At 56.1% G+C, this 19,062-nt stretch overlaps 1 protein-coding gene across 2 annotated transcripts; it reads right to left on the reverse strand.

Moving 5' to 3' along the window:
- Window positions 1–1,677: 1,677 nt before the first annotated feature.
- On the reverse strand, window positions 1,678–19,059 carry LOC123353855 (poly(U)-specific endoribonuclease-D-like). 2 transcript variants are annotated; one of them, XM_044995283.1, is made up of 7 exons: window positions 19,013–19,059; window positions 6,946–7,129; window positions 6,072–6,274; window positions 4,624–4,740; window positions 3,331–3,437; window positions 2,493–2,635; window positions 1,678–1,822 (listed from the first exon to the last, which is right to left on the reverse strand). In XM_044995283.1, the coding sequence occupies exons 1-7, from the start codon at window positions 19,014–19,016 to the stop codon at window positions 1,708–1,710; spliced, it is 873 nt and encodes a 290-aa protein (XP_044851218.1). In that variant the 5' UTR covers window positions 19,017–19,059; the 3' UTR covers window positions 1,678–1,707. The 2 variants fall into 2 exon arrangements, with proteins under 2 accessions (XP_044851218.1, XP_044851217.1); XM_044995282.1 differs by lacking the exon at window positions 19,013–19,059 and adding an exon at window positions 17,034–17,334.
- Between the last annotated feature and the right edge of the window lie 3 nt (window positions 19,060–19,062).

The raw sequence follows: 19,062 nt of genomic DNA on the forward strand, positions 1-19,062 counted from the left end.
AGACGGGAAGGAGGTCACTGGGTACTGGGATACGGGCGCAGAGGTGACGCTGGCCCGGCCGCAGGTGGTGGGCCCAGATCGGATGGTGCCCAACACCTACCTGAACCTGAGGGGTGTGATCGGGACCCCATTCAAGGTGCCTGTAGCGAGGGTGCACCTAAAGTGGGGGGACAAGGAGGGCCTCAAGGACGTGGGGGTGCACCCACATTTGCCCACGGAGGTGGTTAATGGGGGGGGACCTCGAGGACTGGCCAAGTAACACCCAGGGTACCCTGTCCGTGAACCGTAGTCAGGGTCGACGCAGGGCTCTGCACCCTGACCCCGGGGAAAGTACTTTGGCCGAGACACCGGACCCTGACCCGGTAGGGAGGGAACGCCCAGGGACGGGGCTCAGAGAGGCTGTGGCCCCAGACCCAGCCGGGGAGAGAGAGCAGATCCCCGTCCCTGCCCCAGCGGCTGAGTACCAGGCCGCGGTGCGGGAAGACCCCTCCTTGCGGAGGATAAGGGACCTGGCCAACCTCGGGGGGGGACAGACCATGGGACGAGGTGGCCGGAAAAGGTTCCTGTGGGAGAAGGGGCTCCTGTACCGAGAATGGGCTCCCCCAGGGAAGAGGGAGTCAGGAGGGATCAGGAGGCAGCTGGTGGCACCCCAGGAGTATCGCCGCCAGCTGCTGTGCCAGGCCCATGACATGTCCCCCTCAGGGCACCAGGGAGCCTGGCGTACCCAGCAGAGGCTGCTGCAGAACTATTACTGGCCTGGGGTCTTTGCCCATGTCCGGCAGCACTGCCGCTCCTGTGACGTCTGCCAGAGGGGGAGGAAGGCCCGGGACAGGGGGGAGATGGGTGTAAGGCCCGGGCCCCACCCCGAGGAGCCTGTCCGGAGGGGGGCCAGGGTCAGGAGGGGGGCTCTGAACCGAGAGAGCCTGAATCACAGCCCCCCAGACTGGAACGTGGGGGGAAGGCCCCAGCCCCGTGTGCACCCCAGGGGTACTGGGGTGGGGAGAGGGCGCGGGCGGCATAAGGTTGTAGGTGGGTCTGAACTTCCCCGGGTCACTGGCTGGAGTGACCCCGCTCAGTTCAGTCTCGGAGGGGGGAGAGGTGTGAAGAAGTAGGAAGCACAGACTGTCTGTGCGGGGGAGGGGAGAGCCAGAGGTTTAGGTGAAGATGCAGGAATTCAACTGTGAGCTGAGCTTGGCCTGGGGGAGGGGAGATGACACCTCTGGCCAGGGGAGACAAAGGAAAGGAGCTGAGGAAGAGGAGGGGCCGGAGGGAATGGGCAGACGAGTGCTGGCTGGAGAACAGAGGGGAGGCAGGGAGACCGAGCTCTGATCCCCAAGGGGGGGCTGTGGGGCCCCCCAAGATGGACCTATCCGGGGGATCCGGTTATCTGTACCTGCAAGACCTGTGTTGGACTGTGTTCCTGTCGTCTAAATAAACCTTCTGCTTTACTGGCTGGCTGAGAGTCCTGATGAATCTGCAGGGAGTCCGGGGGTGCAGGACCTGACTCCCCCACCCTCCGTGACAGTCACATAACAGGCCACGTATGCACCCTCCCCAAACAACAGTCACTGCAAGAACCTAGCCGCAGGCGCCACGTGTGCAGGCGGGGGCCGGGGGAAGTCCCCCACTTGGGCCCCTGAAAACAGAGGGCAGGAGGGAGCGGCTGAGCGAGGGGAAGGTTTATTGTCGTGGTGCCGGGGGGCAGGGTCAGGGGGAGTTGGGGTACGAGGAGGCGAGGTACCGCTTGCCTGCGCCGTACTCCGAGTTGGCCCAGGAGTAAGTCTGAATCTGAGCCGATTTCCCGCCAAGGCTGAGCGTGCACCTGCAAGGAGATGGACGTGAGGCCGCTGGGGAGGCCGTCCAGAGCCACGTCGCCCTCTGAAGCCTCGAGCCCTGAGTGCGCCCCGCAGGGCGATACACGTGTGGTAGCTCTTAGAAGCCTCACACTGTTTAAGCCAATCCTGTGATTTGTTTTCCTGTGGCCTGACATGAGTTTTGAATACTTGGGGTTGGCAATGCTGAGAAGGCTGGAATCCTGATCCCAAGCCCCCCTGCTCTAACCACTAGGCCCCACTCCCCTCCCAGAGCTGGGAGAGAACCCAGGAGTCCTGACTCTCACCCCCTCTAACCACTAGACCCCACTCCCCTCCCGGAGCTGGGGATAGAACCCAGGAGTCGTGACTGCCAGTTCACCTTGTTCTAAACACTACACCCCACTTCCCTCCCAGAGCCGAGAGAAAACCCAGGGGTCCTGACTGCCAGCTCCCCCTGCTCTAAGGACCAGACTGCAATGATCGCCTTTGCCACAAAAGCCTGCGGGGAAGGAGACATTAGCAGGCTTCTCAAAGGCTTTTACGCACAACAAAGAGTTTTTTAAAAGTACATCAATTGCTCCCAGCAATGACCTGAACGTTCCTCCCCCTGGGCGGGTGTCTCTTCGGGGGCGACCCCCCCCGGGGCCCGGCCTCCCTGGCCTTGTGTCTGATACTCACAGCTTGTTGGGCCTGGTTTTGTAGCACAGCGTGTACACGGCCAGCTCAAACTCGGGGCTGGAGCCAATGAAGAAGGAGCCGACGCTCTTCAGATAACCCGTCCAGCGGTACTGGAAGGCCATGATGTCAGGGTAGCCGGTCCACTGCAGCCAGACAAGAGGATGCAAGAGGTGGGTGCCCCTGGCAGGGGGTACTCTGGGCGGTCTCCGGTTGGAAACTATCTCAAGAGGGCGCATGGGATAGAGGACGGCACCAGTTCGCTACCCAATGAGCCAGCGCCAGGCAGGGACGCTGGGCAGCCGCTCGCCAGCCGACGGCTGGACTGCGATGGCTCCGGACTCCGTGGGAGGAGACTCTGTCCCCCTGTCTGACTCACCAAGCCCCCCTCACCCTGCCCCACCCCGCCACTGGGACTGAGACTTGAGCCCAGACCCCTCGTGGGGCCAGGAGGCAGCAGGCTGAGTAGGGGAGCAGAAAGGGATCCTCCCTCCGGTCTAGGAGCCATGCTGAGCTGGGCCAGGCTGGGAGCCGCCTTCCCCTGGAGCGGGCGGGTAGGAGCCGCACTGAGCCGGGCTGGGAGCCGCCTCCCCCTGGAGCGGGCGGGTAGAAGCCTCCCCCTGGAGCGGGCGGGTAGGAGCCGCACTGAGCCGGGTTGGGAGTCACCTCTCCCTGGAGCGGGCGGGTGGGAGCCGCACTGAGCCGGGCTGGGAGCCGCCTCCCCCTGGAGCGGGCGGGTAGGAGCCGCACTGAGCCGGGCTGGGAGCCGCCTCCCCCCAGAGCGGGCGGGTAGGAGCCGGGCCAAGCTAGGCCCCATGGACGTCCTCCCCTCAGCACTCACAGGCCCATCGTAGCTGTAGCTCAGGTAGTTGATCTGCCCGTTCTTCTCCAGCTCGTAGTAATGGACCCAGTTGTGAAAGCCTGAGACTTTCCCGCTCTTGATTTCACCTGCAGGCGAGAGGAAGCAGAGCTGGAGTCACGGCCTGTTTCTGGCTCATTTCCCGTCCTGCCCCAGAGCAGGCAGCGGCTTCCTGCAGACCCTGTGCCCTTCCCAACGGGCCCCTCAGCTTCTTCCAGCCGCTCATCACTTTCCCCTGCGTTCCCATCGCCCCCGGGGATTCTGAGCGTACACAGGGATCTGTGAAGTTCTCCGGTACAACGGCCTGACCGCACGACACGTCAGGACAATCACTCGCGGGGCTGTATCGTCTGTTCAGCAGGGACCTAGAACATCCGTCGTCTCGACCCCGTGGGTTACGTGCTAACGTGGGTCGGGGTGAATTAATATCCCGTTGAGTGGCTGAGAATAACTAAGTGTCCTGACCTGAGAAATGCTGCCCAAGGTAAACGCCGGCCCGAAAAGACCCAGCGTTAAACTCGGAGCCATGCAGCTTACAGCCAATAGGGTCCACCAGATCATCCAGAGTGATGCGTGTATTGCAGGCCACCAACACCACCCCGGGCCTCAGTACAAGGGGGTTATCCCCAGGAAATCCCACCCTAGGCGTGGCTATGCCACTTATCAGACCGGCACACCTAGTCTGGTCCATTTCAGCCTTCACGTCAAACTGGCCCCTGGGCAAATTCCCAATGATTGACCTCCCCCACCCCATCCCCGTTCACGCTTGTGTGATTGGCAGAAATTCCATCCCCGTGATTGTTCCCAGCGGCTCTGCCACTGGCCTGGTGGGCGAACTTGGGCCAGGCACATCCCTGTCTGTGCCTTGGTTTCCCATCTGTAAAAGGGGGTTAATGATACCAGCCTCCTTTGGAACGCGCTTGGAGATCTATGGATCCAAAGGGCTGTCCCCAGAGCTCGGGCTGCTGCTTCTTAAACATGTGGCCTGATTTCCACAGAGGCTGCCCTGAGGCAATTTTCAGCAGGTCAGCCCCTCTGCAGATGAGGCTGCTTCCTCAGGAACCTGAATATTAGCGGCCAGATTTTAGGCCCCCCTGTGTTTGACCTTTCCAGCTCTAGTGTTTGGAGGGGGGTCCCCTCCAGAAGAAGGGGCTCTGCAAGTGGGCATACCAGAGCCTCGGGTTTATTCAACTTTCCGACAGCCCCCGAAGCTGTGGATTTGTGCTGTGCCCTCATCGGAGATCTCCCCCCGCCGCCCCGCGAGCAGCGCGGTACCGTGGAAGACGTGTTCGAAGCCAGAGGAGTCCATGGCCGCTCCCTTCGAGCGCGAGTAAAGCCCGAACCACATCTCCTTCAGGTCTGCCTTGAAGTCATTCTCCGACACGTAGATCCCTGGCCCGGGGAGAGAGCGGGGGTCAGAGCTGGTCTCCAGCAGGGCGATGCAGCCAGCTCCCCATAGCCCAGCCACGGGAGATCTCAGAGCCCCACGGCTGGGCTAAATCCATGGGTCGCTATTGAGAACATCAAACCCTCATAGCTGGGACACAGGCCCTTCTCCCCAGGCCGAGGCTGCCTCCCCTCCAATCCCACGCCCTCTCCCAGGGCCGCCCAGAGGATTCAGGGGGCCTGGGGTCTTTGGCGGTGGGTCCCGGAGCGGAAGGACCCCCCCCCCCGCCACCGAAGTGCCGCCGAAGACCCAGAGCGGAAGAAGCTCCGGGGGCCCAGGCCCCACGAGAGTTTTCTGGGGCTCCCGGAGCAAGTGAAGGGCCCCGCTCCAGGGGCCCGAAAAGCTCCCGTGGGGGGGCCCGGGACCTGGGGCAAATTGTTCCACTCGCCCCCCCCCGCTCCCGGGCGGCCATACCCTCTCCTCTCCGAATGTGCAAACTGCCCCTCTGCTGCACATTTCCCTCCTCCTTTGTCACTCCCGTCGGGCGCAGGTGCCAGCTACTACCTCTGTGTCACACACGCCCCCCACTGGCAAGCAGCGAGTTCCCCGCGTGCCTTCGTTTGAACAGCAGCCTTGTCTTTAGTGGCCTGAATCTTCCCGTTCCTGCCTCAGACGCGAAGCACCGGGACGCAATGTGCTATTTCTGACAACTGTTCGCGGCGAGCAGCTGAGCGGGGAGGGGCAACCGGGGCGCTGCGGATGCTGGCTTTCACGGTCTGCTCCTGAGCACCGTGCTTGGTATTTAGCAGACGGTGCGTTGGGAAATACACCAAGAAACACATGTTCCTTCTCCAACTGACGCGCACAGCGAGCTTCCCAGGCGAGAGCCGGCTGTGGTGAGAACAGGCAGTCCTGCTTGCCGGCGCTGACGGCCAGCAGGTGCCAGGAGCTGCGTTCGGCTCGGCTGGGAGCCAAGCTAGAGGGACTAGCTTGGGGGTTGCACTAGATGACCTCCTGAGGTCCCTTCCAACCCTGAGATTCTATGATTCTATGACAAGCATTCTGCAGGGAGCCAAAACTCCCGTCCAGCAGCCTCACATTGGGGTGGATGGTCAGCTCCTCCACACGGAGCAGAACCTAGTACAAATCGGCTCAGCGAGGGGAGGCGATTCCTTGCTTGGACTCCTGACGGCTCAGCCTGTCTCCACGGCACCTGGCAGAGCTACAGGATCCTGCACTGAGCCGAGGCCCCCTCTATGGTCCCTCCAGCGCCTGGCGGCAGACACAACCCATGTCATCACCCAGCTGTGCACCGCCTGCACAGTCAGCGCTTTACCTTTAGAAAGAAAGAACTGGGTCAGCTTCTCCATCACCTGGGTCTGGAAGATTTCATCCAGGAAAGCGTCCACTTCCTGGCTCTCAGAGGTGACCCCCACCTCCTCCTTGCCCGTCATGCGTTCGTAGTTATTCAGCAGAGCCAAGAGCCTGGCAAAGGTGGGCTTGGAGAAGAGGGCATCCTCATCCACGTAGCTGAAGAGCCTGGCAGGAGAGCGGAGAGAGGGATTTAGGGACACTGCTCCTGGTCACAGACCCAGCCAGAGAATCGGCGGCAGAGCCAGTGGGCTGATAGCGCTGCCTTAGGTCCTTATCTGGGTCCCATCACCGGGCCTCACAATCCTTAATGCATTTATCCTCACCACCCCCTGGGGGGCAGGGCAGGGCTATTTTCCCCACTGGGCACATGGCAAACTGAGGCAGAGACTAAGTGACTTGCCCCAGGTCACACCAAGAAGTCTGTGGCGGAGCAAGGGATAGACCCCCCCAGTCACCCAAGTCTCAGGCTGGTACCCTAACCACTGGACCATCCTTCCTCTCTGACCACAGACTAACTAGTCCCTCTCGGATAGTTATAAATGGGATCTGCAGAAGGAGGCACCCCTACCAGAGAGCTAGAACGAGGCGTAGGTACCACTTCCATCGCCCTTCGTGCACCCCCACACCCTGACCAGACCCATCTGCTGCATGTGTGTGCTACCTCTGCGGCACTCCTCTCTGTCTGCCCTGCGGGAACGTCTACATGGCTGTGGAAGGTTCTGCCCATGCAAGGATCTGGTGTAACCTCAATGCACCCTCCCCCCTGATCTGCACATCCCACACACGTGGGTTTTCTAGCATCTCCTGTCCCATCCACCCCATCCCCATGCCCTCACTTCTGGCTGGCGTAGTCTTGGCCTGCCCCGGTCTGGTCAGAGGAGATCTTGTGCTGCAGGTTGAGGACGATCTCGCGGCTGGTGGCCTTGTTCACGTCGGCAGAGTACAGCGTCTCAGAGACTCTCTTGATCTCACTATCGGAGACAGAGTAGAACGAGGGGACCTCCCACGGCTCACCTTCTCCTGGGATGGCAAAAAAAGACAGACCAGAGTTCACTATGGCCTCACCCCCGTGGCCAGATACTAGGGTCATGGGCTAGAAAGGTGGACGGAGGAGCACGTACAGCACCAGTCCCCAACTCCCCTCTTACCCGGCTCAAAGGGGTAGCTGGCTCACTGAAGGCCCGATGGCTGGTTTATTCAGTTCATCCAGCTAATGTGCCGATTGGAATAGTCACTAAGCCATCGTTGTTATGGAATAATTACTCCCAAGGAACCCTGTGCAGGCAATATAGTCAAAGGGGAGACTCCAGCTTCCCTCTTCCATGCACTCCATTCTTAATACCCAACTGTCTATACACACTATTCTCCCTGTGTCTGAGTAGGGTCTACTTCCTCTCATGTGTGTGTGAGAGAACCCAGCTCCGACCATCTGGAATGAGCTCCGTCTACCCTCCGTTTCCTTTCACACCTCGGTTTGGTCTTCTCTATGCTATACTTTCCCACTGCGGCTATTTCACACTACCTGCTGATTGCAGGATGAAGCCACGTTTCCTGGATTCCAGACCTGCTTCAAATCACTGTCACCTTTCTGGGGGTTTCTTCAACTTTCCCTCTCTGCTTGATTCCACAGCTGTACAGAACAGCCCCAGGACTCCCTCTCCGGAAGGATCGATCGACGCGGGGCTGCTTTACACAGTGCATCGGGAACCAGGACTCCTGGGTCCTTTTTCCCAGCTCTGCCACTGACTCACTAGAAGACCTTGGGCAGAGCATTTATCTATGTGCCTCAGCTTAGCTCCTCTATCCAATGGTGAGGTGGATACTGACCCAAGGCAGACCCTTGGCGACAAGAAGGGGAAATGACACTGTTCATGTAATATAGCTGGGAAGCAGGAGATGTTGCTTCTCTCTCTTTCGCGCCCCAACGCCATCCTTGGGGTGCGTGCAAGCAGAGGTGGGCCGAAGCAGCTCCCCATCTTGGAGGCAGCTGGCTCTGGCTGCCCCATATCACCTGCCCAGCGCACAGCAAGATTCAACTGCCTTGAGAGCAAATCATGCCGGTGCTGAAACCCCATCAGAGGCTTTGCCGCCAAGAGCGCTATCCATGGATTTTTAATGAGCCCTAAATGCACGTATCTGTGGAAGCTCGGGGGAGAATCTGCTCCCGCCTGTAGATATGGCAGCCAAGCCTTCGCCTTTCAGGTTAGAACTACAAATCTGACCTTAATTATTCATGAAGGTTCTTGGGATCCCGGCTTTCATTCTTTGCTACGCATTTGCTCTACGCGAGTACACGAGGGAAACAGGGAAGCGTTATTTCTGCCTTTGCCGGAAACTCCACAGACAAGTTCTCGGCACAAACAAGCAAGCAGCTGACCACAAAAACAGATGGGAAACAACATGGGTGAAATCCTGGCCCCCTTGAAATCAATGGGGAACCTCCTGCCGGCTCCATTGAACTAGGATTTCTGAAGCGCTCGTGCATAGGTGGCTACGACTTGATTTCACAGGTTTGATAAAATGCACGCGACACGGTGGTTATTTGCACAAAGTAACCTGCAAGGGGGGAAGAGCAGCTGTCGTCGATGGTGAACGTACACCAGGCTAGTAACGTGTTAAGCAAAAAGCGATTGGAAGATACTCCTGCAGCAAAACAGAAAGCGCTACCAGAATGCAGCATACAGACCCAACGGGAGAAAAGCCCCCAAGTGTCGATTTTGCTGCCGCGCTTTAGAACTTCACCATCCAGCACTGGAGTGGGAACAGACACTCGGGAAGTCTGGTGGTGGCACGTATAATGGCAGCAGAATCCTTTTAAAACCCGGGGGCCGATTCTGGGTGCGGAGCACTTTTAAAAGGTGGCCTCAAGTGTGTGCAAAGAGGTGGGTGGTTTTGCCCAAATTTGTCCCCGATGACGGCCAACGGCAGCTTTTCATGGAACAGATTTTTGTCTGTTTTTTCCATAGAGTCGTGGATGTTAAGCCCAGAAGCGACCGTTAGGAGCAGTCTGACTTCCCGCGTAACACAAGTCCGGGAATATCACTCAATGAGTCCTGCATCCAGCCCAGGCCTTGTGGCCGAGCTACCGCATGTATTTTAGAAAGCCATCCAATCTTGATTTGAAGCTGCCAAGGGATGGAGAATGCACCACATCCCTTGGTTGGTAAATTATTCTACAAGGGTAAAATTCACTCCTATGCAAGAGGCCAACATGGGGCCTTCTGAACCACTTAAGAAGTGAAAAGTAAGCAGGGCTTAGACCAGGGGTCGGCAACCTTTCAGAAGTGGTGTGCTGAGTCTTCATCTAGTCACTCTAATTTAAGGTTTTGCGTGCCAGTAATACATTTTAACGTTTTTAGAAGGTCTCTTTCTATAAGTCTATAATATATAACTAAACTATCGTTGTATGTAAAGTAAATACTTTTTCTTAAATGTTTAAGAAGCTTCATTTAAAATTAAATTAAAATGCAGAGCCCCCCGGACCGGTGGCCAGGACCCGGGCAGTGTGAATGCCACTGAAAATCAGCTCGCGTGTCGCCTTCGGCACACATGCCATAGGTTACCTACCCCTGGCTTAGACCTTGCTCCGGCCTTCTGAACAGGGCTGAATTTCGCTTTTGCAAAATCAGAGCTTTGGGCACCTGCGTTCATGCAAAAATGGCTCGTTTGAATCCATAATTTTTGCCAGGCTATTGGGCAGCAGAGAAATCTCACCCTGAATCACCCTTTTGTTATCATCACATAAATCCAAATGGGATACATTTTAGTTTAAAAAAACATTTTGAAAATCTGCTCTTACCCGGAAAGGAGAGCTGGGCCCCAGACGTTAAACAGGGCAGGAAGCAGACCAGTGCAAGAATGCCCTTCATCTTGGATGGGCTGCAACCTACCTGACACCGGAGCAGCACTGAGGGTTTATATCAGTTTGCTGTATCACTTAGATAACGCTAGAGAAATATTAAACCGCTCTAAGCTGGGAGCGGCAGCTCAAAGCCCAGGGATAATGAACACATGTGAAGTTTGTGAGCAGAACTAGAAAAAGTCAGATGCAGCTGTTGCACAGCTAGATAAGCCAGGGATAGGTGGGATAATATGCAAGACCAGAGAATTCAGGTATTGAAAGACAGTCAGGAGTCCAATGCAGAACAGCAGCTGGAGTTCTGAGGATCTGAGACGTCTCCACTAGGGGTCAGTTTCCCCACTGGTTCTATGGAGCGATGTGGGACACACAAGGCCCTTGTGCAGTCAGTGTGACACCCCAGGGAGACAACAGGGGGCCTGAACCCCACAGAGTAAGCGACTGTTTACAGTATTACTGCAGCAGAAAAGTATATTGAGTAAGGTCTTTTATGAAAGCCGGTGACACGCTGGTGATCAATATCATTGTGAAATGTGTTAACACTATATGAGTCATGGAGACGCACTGATATTATACTTTAAAGTCTGTGACCAAACAAAGGGAGAAACAGGTTTTCTCCCAGACAGAAGGGAAGGCAGCTCTCTGCCTGGCTCCAGTGTAAATGAAGCCGTATGGAAGCCACATTTACACACAAATCAGCAGTGGGATGGGCACAATCAGCCAAACCACACACAAGCAGCGACGAGGCTCAAACTCGTGATGGTGGGCTCCAAAATCGTCGCCCCCCCCAGCCAGCACGCTAAAGGAGCAGCTTCCCACGGGGTAACTGGGATGGGCGTTAGGACTGGTTGTGTTGTCTGATAGCAAGAGTCAGGCTTCCCCAGGGATCGGCTCACTCCGGCACTGTGATCTCATGAAGGAGCACCCTCCTGGTGCTAGATAGGGTAGCTCCTAGGGGCTGGAGGCTCCAAGGCTCCCAAATCTGGCTGTTTAGCCGGGGGTGGGGGATGACACATGACACATCAAAGCATCTCAACCGTCCTTGGGTCAGAGAAATTAAAAATAAAATCGCCTCTCTCCGGAAAACCGTGAGTTAATTCTTTTTTTGATTCCTCTTCATTTCCCACCTCTGAGCAGATGCACTTAGCCTGGATTTTATATTTATATATAAATGGCAGTATTATCTCCCAAGTACTAACCTCAAAAGAATAAAGAGGCCAGTGGGAAACGGGATGGTCTCTAGGGCATGAGGTTGGGGGAGCGATGCCTTTCCTAAGAAATCTACACGGCAGCTAACTCCCACAGCTTTATTTCCGGGATGGATTGGAGTATCAAATATCCGGGGTCTCAGGCACAAGCGGAATATGCTAATGCCGTTCTCCTTTAGGATTAGTCCTGAAAGCCGTTAATCATCTCAAATTGGCAGGCGGAGGCAGGATAGACACTTTCCAGTTGGAAGCGTATTTAGACACCTCGGCGCGGTTTAGCCAAAACCCAGGGAGGTGGAGAAGCCCTGTGGCTGTTCAGATACAGAATGCAGACCCTCGTGTTTTTCACTTTCATTGTTCCACGACATCGGCACGTGTTTTACTGTCAGAGAAATGGACTGTTTGGTTGTTTCAGGTTGAGGATGAAGCTGGAGATTCATTGGCGCTTCTCTGCGGTACCGGCAGATCGCGGGTGAAGGACGCGTGGCTCGGAGTCCAAATACAGCCAGCCCTGGGACTTCTGTAATGTAGCACTGACCACGTTCACCTTTCAAATGGCTGTGCCAGACATCTCAGCATCCCAGGCTCAGTCTCGACCGAGCCTGCCCACGCTGTGTTCCTGCACTACAGAAAGTCAGGTTATCCAATATGTATATTGCAGTGGGTCCTGGAGGCCCCAGTCAGCATGGCCCCTGCTCCATCAATATGGCACGTTGCATGCTAGCACTGTTGCCCTCCACGCACCCCACTGCTGCACTAGCGGTAGGGGCAGCTGAAATCACCTCCAATGAGGTGTGACTGTTTGCTTGTGCCCAGTTGTCAACGTGGCCGGATTTAGATGCCAACGATCTTAACTGCACACGGTCCCTTCACTTCTCTTACGCCCCCTGGAAGCTGGGGTAAGCCCAGTACACCCCCCTCCCAAAGGGGTCCTCACAGGGCGGCTCGCTCTGGTACGGTGCACGCAGGCAAGCTGTGCCAAGAAGCTGTGGACAAACAGGGGACGTTTTTGTTCCCACTCAGGACAGGAATGGCAGGATCGCCGGATGCAGGAACGGTGAAGGATGCAGGAAGGGTGATGCTGTGCGACTCAGAAGCCAGGAAAGGAAGTGCACTGCATTCTTAGAGAGTCATTCGTGAATGTAATCGACTCCTCGGCTATACCTCTCTTCAGACCCCAGGCCAGCCTTGAGAGGAACTGTGTGCGTGCAAGGACTGACCCCTCTGCCTTTGGGATAGTTCTCTCTCATTTGAAGGCTCTTGATTTCCAATACACCCGACAAGGCCCCTGGTCCGGATTACGTAGATTCCACTCAGCTGGTAAATTACCCTTCTGCCCGACAGGCAGGCCGCAACGTGATCATTTTATCTCCAAGGGCTTGTTTAATATTTAAGTGACCAACTGCTGCCTATGTTAGACTTTCCCACTGAGGGCTCAGAGGGATTTTGCTGGGTGAATGCTCTGAAATGTAAGGGGGGGGGGATAGTAAGGGGAAGTAAATTAGCCCTGGTCTCCCTTTACCTCCCCTTCAGGGCGGTGAGTTATATGGGCCCGTGGTGCCCAAGCTCCACCAATATCGAGGAACGTGGGCCCAGCTCCACCAATATTTGGGCTGATATTTTCAGAGCTGTCCTGTCCATAGGACAGACTGGGGCAACCGCCCCAGGCCCCACGCTTTGGGGGGGGGCCGCGCTTCAAGGGGACGTGGGGTCCAGGGCAGCCTGGAAGGTTAGTGGGGGGACTGGTGCTTGCAGCAGCGAGCGACCCGGCCCCAGCCCGCCCCACCTCTTCCCGCCCCTCCTCTGCCCCCTCCTTGCCCCCACTCCACTTCTTTCCGGCTTCCACCCCCTCCCCCAAGCAATGCCAGGAGCCAGCGGGGTGTGGTGCGCTGGGGCCGGGTTGCTTGCTCCTGCCTCTCGCTAATCCCCCAGGCCACCCTGGACCCCACGTCTCCCTGAACCACAGCCCCCCCCCCCCCAAAGCACGGGGTCCGGGGCGGTTGGAACAGCTAGAGCTCCTGCATATTTATATTATGAAACAGGCCATTTGCTTTGATGATTTCCTTAAGCTTCCAGCCCCAAGGGTAACAGGTGCCGTAACACCATGTCTACTAGCTGTTTGGCATGGGCCTTCCCTGCGTGGAGAGGGAGGGGCAGGGAACAGTTCCGGTAACCCCCAGCAAGCAGCCAGCCTTAGGATCCAGCTGGTCCCGGTTTCCGGAGGACAGATGCTCTGTTTCAATAGGAAGATCCTAGCACATGGCACTTTGGAACAGAGTTGGTAAGGAGAATTTGCATGTGCTATGTGCTAGCAAGTCTACACTGGGGAGTCCAGTTTAACAGGATTCTGGACTGCCAAGGCCCTGTGATCCATGCACACTGAAAGGGCTCCTCGTCTGTCTGGAGATCTGCCAGTCTCTTCTTGTTGCTAGAAGGCTGGAGCAAGGATTGCAACAGTGCGATCAGGAGGCTGTTTCATCACTCTTCTGGCTCTTCCATCACAAGGCCGATTAGCAAGGGGAAAGCGTCGATCACACCAAAAAATCCGCCCTTCTGAAGCACCAGAGGCCTCTTTGTGCTCCACATGGGAGAGTGGCACCGCACGGGATGTGTGACAGGGGGTCACGGGGAGCCCAGACGAGTACAGCAACTTTCTCTCCCTCACACTTCATTTTCATTGCCCCGCACCTGATTGGCCTGACGACCTGTCCCTGTGTGCAGAGTAGCTTTCATGGGGAGAACAGGGTTTAACACTGTGTGCCCATTTCTCATGACTGACCTTTTCTCATGCAGAGATTCAGGGCTCACACACACTGCACTTCTGCCCCGGTCCCTTCCCAACTGCTCAGTGATGGCATCTCTTTCACTATTTGTTACTCGCGTTTCTTTCTATTTTGATCAGGAATGTCTCATTCTCCTGTTGCACCAGTCACAGAATAACTCTTTGTGGAGTTCCCAGGGAACCAGTACCCCCATTCACAGATTCACAGACTCTAGGCCTGGAAGGGACCTCGAGAGGTCATCGAGTCCAGTCCCCTGCCCTCAAGGCAGGACCAAATACTGTCTAGACCATCCCGGATAGACATTTATCTAACCTGCTCTTAAATATCTCCAGAGATGGAGATTCCACAACCTCCCTAGGCAGTTTATTCCAGTGTTTAACCACCCTGACAGTTAGGAACTTTTTCCTAATGTCCAACCTAAACCTCCCTTGCTGCAGTTTAAGCCCATTGCTTCTTGTTTTGTCCTTAGAGGCTAAGATGAACAAGTTTTCTCCCACCACCTTATGACACCCTTTGAGATACCTGAAAACTGCTCTCATGTCCCCTCTCAGTCTTCTCTTTTCCAAACTAAACAAGCCCAATTCTGTCAGCCTTCCTTCGTAGGTCATGTTCTCTAGACCTTTAATCATCCTTGTTGCTCTTCTCTGGACCCTCTCCAATTTCTCCACATCTTTCTTGAAATGCGGTGCCCAGAACTGGACACAATACTCCAGCTGAGGCCTGACCAGCGCAGAGCAGAGCGGAAGAATGACTTCTCGTGTCTTGCTCACAACACACCAGTTAATGCAGCCCAGAATCACGTTGGCTTTTTTTCCAGTGTCAGATTCCCACGTTGACAACGTTGCCATCTCTCGTAGCTTTATTGTGAGTCTCACAATAACTGATTTTTTTACTTAAAGCCCCAGCTCCTGGAGTCAGGCGATGACATGATGTAGGCCGGGCTTGTCATAAGAAATTTGCCTCATTTCTTAGTGGGCATAATTGGGAAGGTGACTGGAAGGTTAAGTTGTAAATAGGGGCTTGACAACCAGTATGCTGGAGTCAGGATGTCTGTGCTATTTAAAATAAGCAGCAACACCTTGATGCTAGGAACCATGGACAAGATAAACCTGTAAGGTAAAGATCAGGTTCCCTGTGAACATCACACGGACAGAGCACAGAATCACAGAACAGACTATCAGGGTTGGAAGAGACCTCAGAAGGTATCTAGTCCAACTCCCTGCTCCAAGCAAGATTAAGCCCAACTAAATCATCCTAACCAGGGCTTTGTCAAGCCTGACCTTAAAAACCTTTAAGGAAGGAGATTCCACCACCTCCCTAGGGAACCCATTCCAGTGCTTTACCACCCTCCTATTGAAAAAGTTTTTCCTAATATCCATGCTGTACAGGGATTGGCTCCTGCAAAGTGACCAATCCAATAAAAAAAGTGTGGTGTAATATATAGCAAATGCTATGTAATGTGTAAATGTATACAAAGGACGAGGTTGTCTGTGCCTTATACCCGCCACCCCCTATGGTTGAGTCCAATCATTCAGCATAGCTTTGTTGTATGCCAAATAAAGGACTTGAGTGACGAAATACAGAGTCGGATTGATTGTTTTGGGTTCCAGAAAACTGGATGAAGTGTCCTCCCAGAACTGGACAAGCTGTTCGGGATAAGCTGAATGGAACTGGTCTTGGAGGGAATCCCAACACATGAGACTCTCGGCTTCCATTTAAAAAAAAAAAAAGTTTCTGCTCTTCATGACTGTGGAGAAAAGCTCAAAAATGTGACCTTAGTGAATATCCAAAAGGCCTAAAAACCAGAAGGCAAGTAAAAAGAATTATTTTGGTGCCTGATTAACGATTCTTGAATATTTGGGGTTGGCAGTATTGTGATAGATAGATAGATAGATAGATAGATAGATAGATAGATAGATAGATAGATAGATAGATAGATAGATAGATAGATAGATAAAGTGACTCACGGGCTCCTCAGCAGGGTCTCTTAATAGCGACTAATTGTGCCATAAGGAAACTCCATTCTTGCCGATTCATATTCAGGTTTGTGGTCCCTTCTTGTTTTTTCTGAAGCCACTGGGGATGAGGGAGGCGATGGGAAGACGTCTCTACTGGGGAATTGTCAGAGGTGGAATTTGCATTTAGACCTGTGGCCATTGCATTTCAAGGCTCTCCCTCTGAACTCCCTTCCCTCACTGCTATTTCAGGCTTTGCATTGATTTCCCCTCTCCATCTATCCAGGTGCTGTTTGTAACACCTCTGACCCTGCTGTCTAAGCTCTTCAGAAAAATAAGGAGTCACAAAGGCCTTGGAACAAATGGATGCTTTCTCTGTCCAGAGAAGAACTTTGTGAGGGCAGATTTCATTTTGTTAGCACGCTGGTCTCTTAGGGCAGCTCCATTGGCCACATTTGCCCCACACCTCAACAGGAAACCCCTCAGCCGTTTGTTATTATTTTGTATTACTTTGACTGGCACCCTCAGTGCCCAGGGTGGAGAGCAGCACATAGGGTGACCACCTGTCCCTTATTTCAAGGGACAGTTCCTTATTTCATTCATTTGTTCCTTAGGATGACTCCCCATCCCTTATTTTAAAGGGTGCCCCTTGACTCCTTTATTTCACTGTTTGTCGCATGAGTAAGGGAAGGCTAGAACATACCAAGGCCATACTGAGTCAGACCAATGGTCCATCTAGCCCAGTATCCTGTCGTCCAACCGTGGCCAATGCCAGGTGCTTCAGAGGGAATGAAGAGAACATGGCAACTATCAAGTGATCCATCTCCTGTTGTCCAGTCCGTCCCAGCATCTAGCGGGCAGGGGCGTGGGGACACCCAAGCACGGGTTTGCATCCTGGACCATGCTGGCTAATCACCACTGATGGGCCTGTCCGCAGTGAATCGAACTTTTGCAGAGCAATGTAACTGTTGATTAAACTTTGTTTTCTGGGGTAGAATTCAGCCTGAAGAAATCTAATCTTGTAACAAAAGCTGACTACACAGCTCAAAAAAAAAAAAAAAAAGAGAGAAAAAAAGGTTCACCCTTTGTGTTGCCCTAAGAGTGCACTGCGCTGCACACCTGAGATCAAAAGCATAGACGCAACTTCTTGTTTGAGACTTTGCCTGTTAAAACACGAGGTGAAATATTCAAGGTTTCTCCAGCCTCCGCTTTTGCCCTTGTAACAGCGGAAAGGAAAAGCTGCCAAGACTTGTGGAAAGGGAAAGGTTCATTGATGGCTAAGTAAACACCAACCGCTTGCCACCTATGGGCAGCACACTGGGGCGGGCAGGCGCCAGGCACAAGGCCAGCTGTCATACTGGGGGTGCTCATCACGAACAGGGAGAAGGGAGCAGCTTGGCACAAGGCCGAGGGGGGGGGGAGCAGGGGGTGTTGGGGGATATCACTGGGGGAGGGATCACCAGGGCACAGGGCTGGGGGGGTGGGGGTAGCAGGGGGTGTTGGGGGACATCAATGGGGGAGGGGACCCCAGGGCACAAGGCTGGGAGGGGTGGGGGTAGCAGGGGTTTTTGGGGGACATCACTGGGGGAGGGGTCACCGGGGCACAGGGCTGGGGGGCGGGGGTAGCAGGGGGTGTTGGGGGACATCACTGGGGGAGGGGTCGCCAGAGCACAAGGCTGGGGGGGGTAGCAGGGGGTGTTGGGGGACATCACTGGGGGAGGGGTCACCAGGGCACAGGGCTGAGGGTAGCAGGGGGTGTTGGGGGAGATCACTGGGGGAGGGGTCGCCAGTGAACAGGGCTGGGGGGTGGGGGTAGCAGGGGTGTTGGGGGACATCACTGGGGGAGGGGGCATCAGGGCACAGGGCTGGGGGGGTGGGGGTAGCAGGGGGTGTTGGGGGACATCACTGGGGGAGGGGTCACCGGGGCACAGGGCTGGGGGGGTGGGGGTAGCAGGGGGTGTTGGGGGACATCACTGGGGGAGGGGGCACCGGGGCACAGGGCTGGGGGGCGGGGGTAGCAGGGGGTGTTGGGGGACATCACTGGGGGAGGGGTCACCAGGGCACAAGGCTGGGGGGGGTACCAGGGGGTGTTGGGGGACATCACTGGGGGAGGGGTCACCAGGGCACAGGGCTGAGGGTAGCAGGGGGTGTTGGGGGAGATCACTGGGGGAGGGGTCGCCAGAGAACAGGGCTGGGGGGGTGGGGGTAGCAGGGGGTGTTGGGGGACATCACTGGGGGAGGGGGCATCAGGGCACAGGGCGGGGGGGGTGGGGGTAGCAGGGGGTGTTGGGGGACATCACTGGGGGAGGGGGAACCAGGGCACAGGGCTGGGGGGGCGGGGGTAGCAGGGGGTGTTGGGGGACATCACTGGGGGAGGGGTCACCTGGCCACAGGGCTGGGGGGGCGGGGGTAGCAGGGGGGGTTGGGGGACATCACTGGGGGAGGGGTCACCGGGGCACAGGGCTGGGGGGGCGGGGGTAGCAGGGGGTGTTGGGGGACATCACTGGGGGAGGGGGCACCAGGGCACAGGGCTGGGGGGCGGGGGTAGCAGGGGGTGTTGGGGGACATCACTGGGGGAGGGGTCACCAGGGCACAGGGCTGGGGGGGTGGGGGTAGCAGGGGCTGTTGGGGGACATCACTGGGGGAGGGGGCACCAGGGCACAGGGCTGGGGGGACCCCAGGGCACAGTCACGGGGGGGCACTAGGACATGGCACTGGAGGACTCTAAGGCACTAGGACAGGGCGCACTATGGGCGGGGGCCCGAAAACAGGGCCCCCAGGAGGAAGTTGTCCCCTCCATCCGGGTCTTTGTCCACCCGTGAGCCACTCTCATCCGGGTATTTGGGGACGAAGCTAAAGCCGGGCCTGGAACGCCCGCGCATGCGCATCATCAAACCGCGTTACCCGGCGCAGGCGCTCTGAGTGGGGGGAAAGAGCTTGGCGCGGGAGGTGAGACTGCTACGCAGGCGCCGTGCGTGTGAGCTGTGGTTGAGAAGACCGCACGCGCGCCACGCCAGAGTGCTGCGCAGGCGCACAAAAGGAGGTTATGCCCAGGCGCAGTGCGTGTGTGCGAGCGCGGCGTACGAACTGGTACTCACGCATAGGACTGCGCAGGCGCGTCCAAAGGAGGCGGGCGGGAGGGGGTACG

Source organism: Mauremys mutica, chromosome 20 (assembly GCF_020497125.1).
Source record: "Mauremys mutica isolate MM-2020 ecotype Southern chromosome 20, ASM2049712v1, whole genome shotgun sequence".
NCBI lineage: Eukaryota > Metazoa > Chordata > Testudines > Geoemydidae > Mauremys > Mauremys mutica.

Bases quoted from the DNA above. Each gene is read 5' to 3' on its own strand.
- LOC123353855 (XM_044995282.1), bottom strand. The intron at 4,741-6,071 runs GTAAAGCGCTGA...TCCCCGGGCCAG, and splicing joins CCAGTTCTTTCTTTCTAAAG to GGATCTACGTGTCGGAGAAT. The intron at 3,438-4,623 runs GTACCGCGCTGC...TCTCGCCTGCAG, and splicing joins CTTCGAACACGTCTTCCACG to GTGAAATCAAGAGCGGGAAA.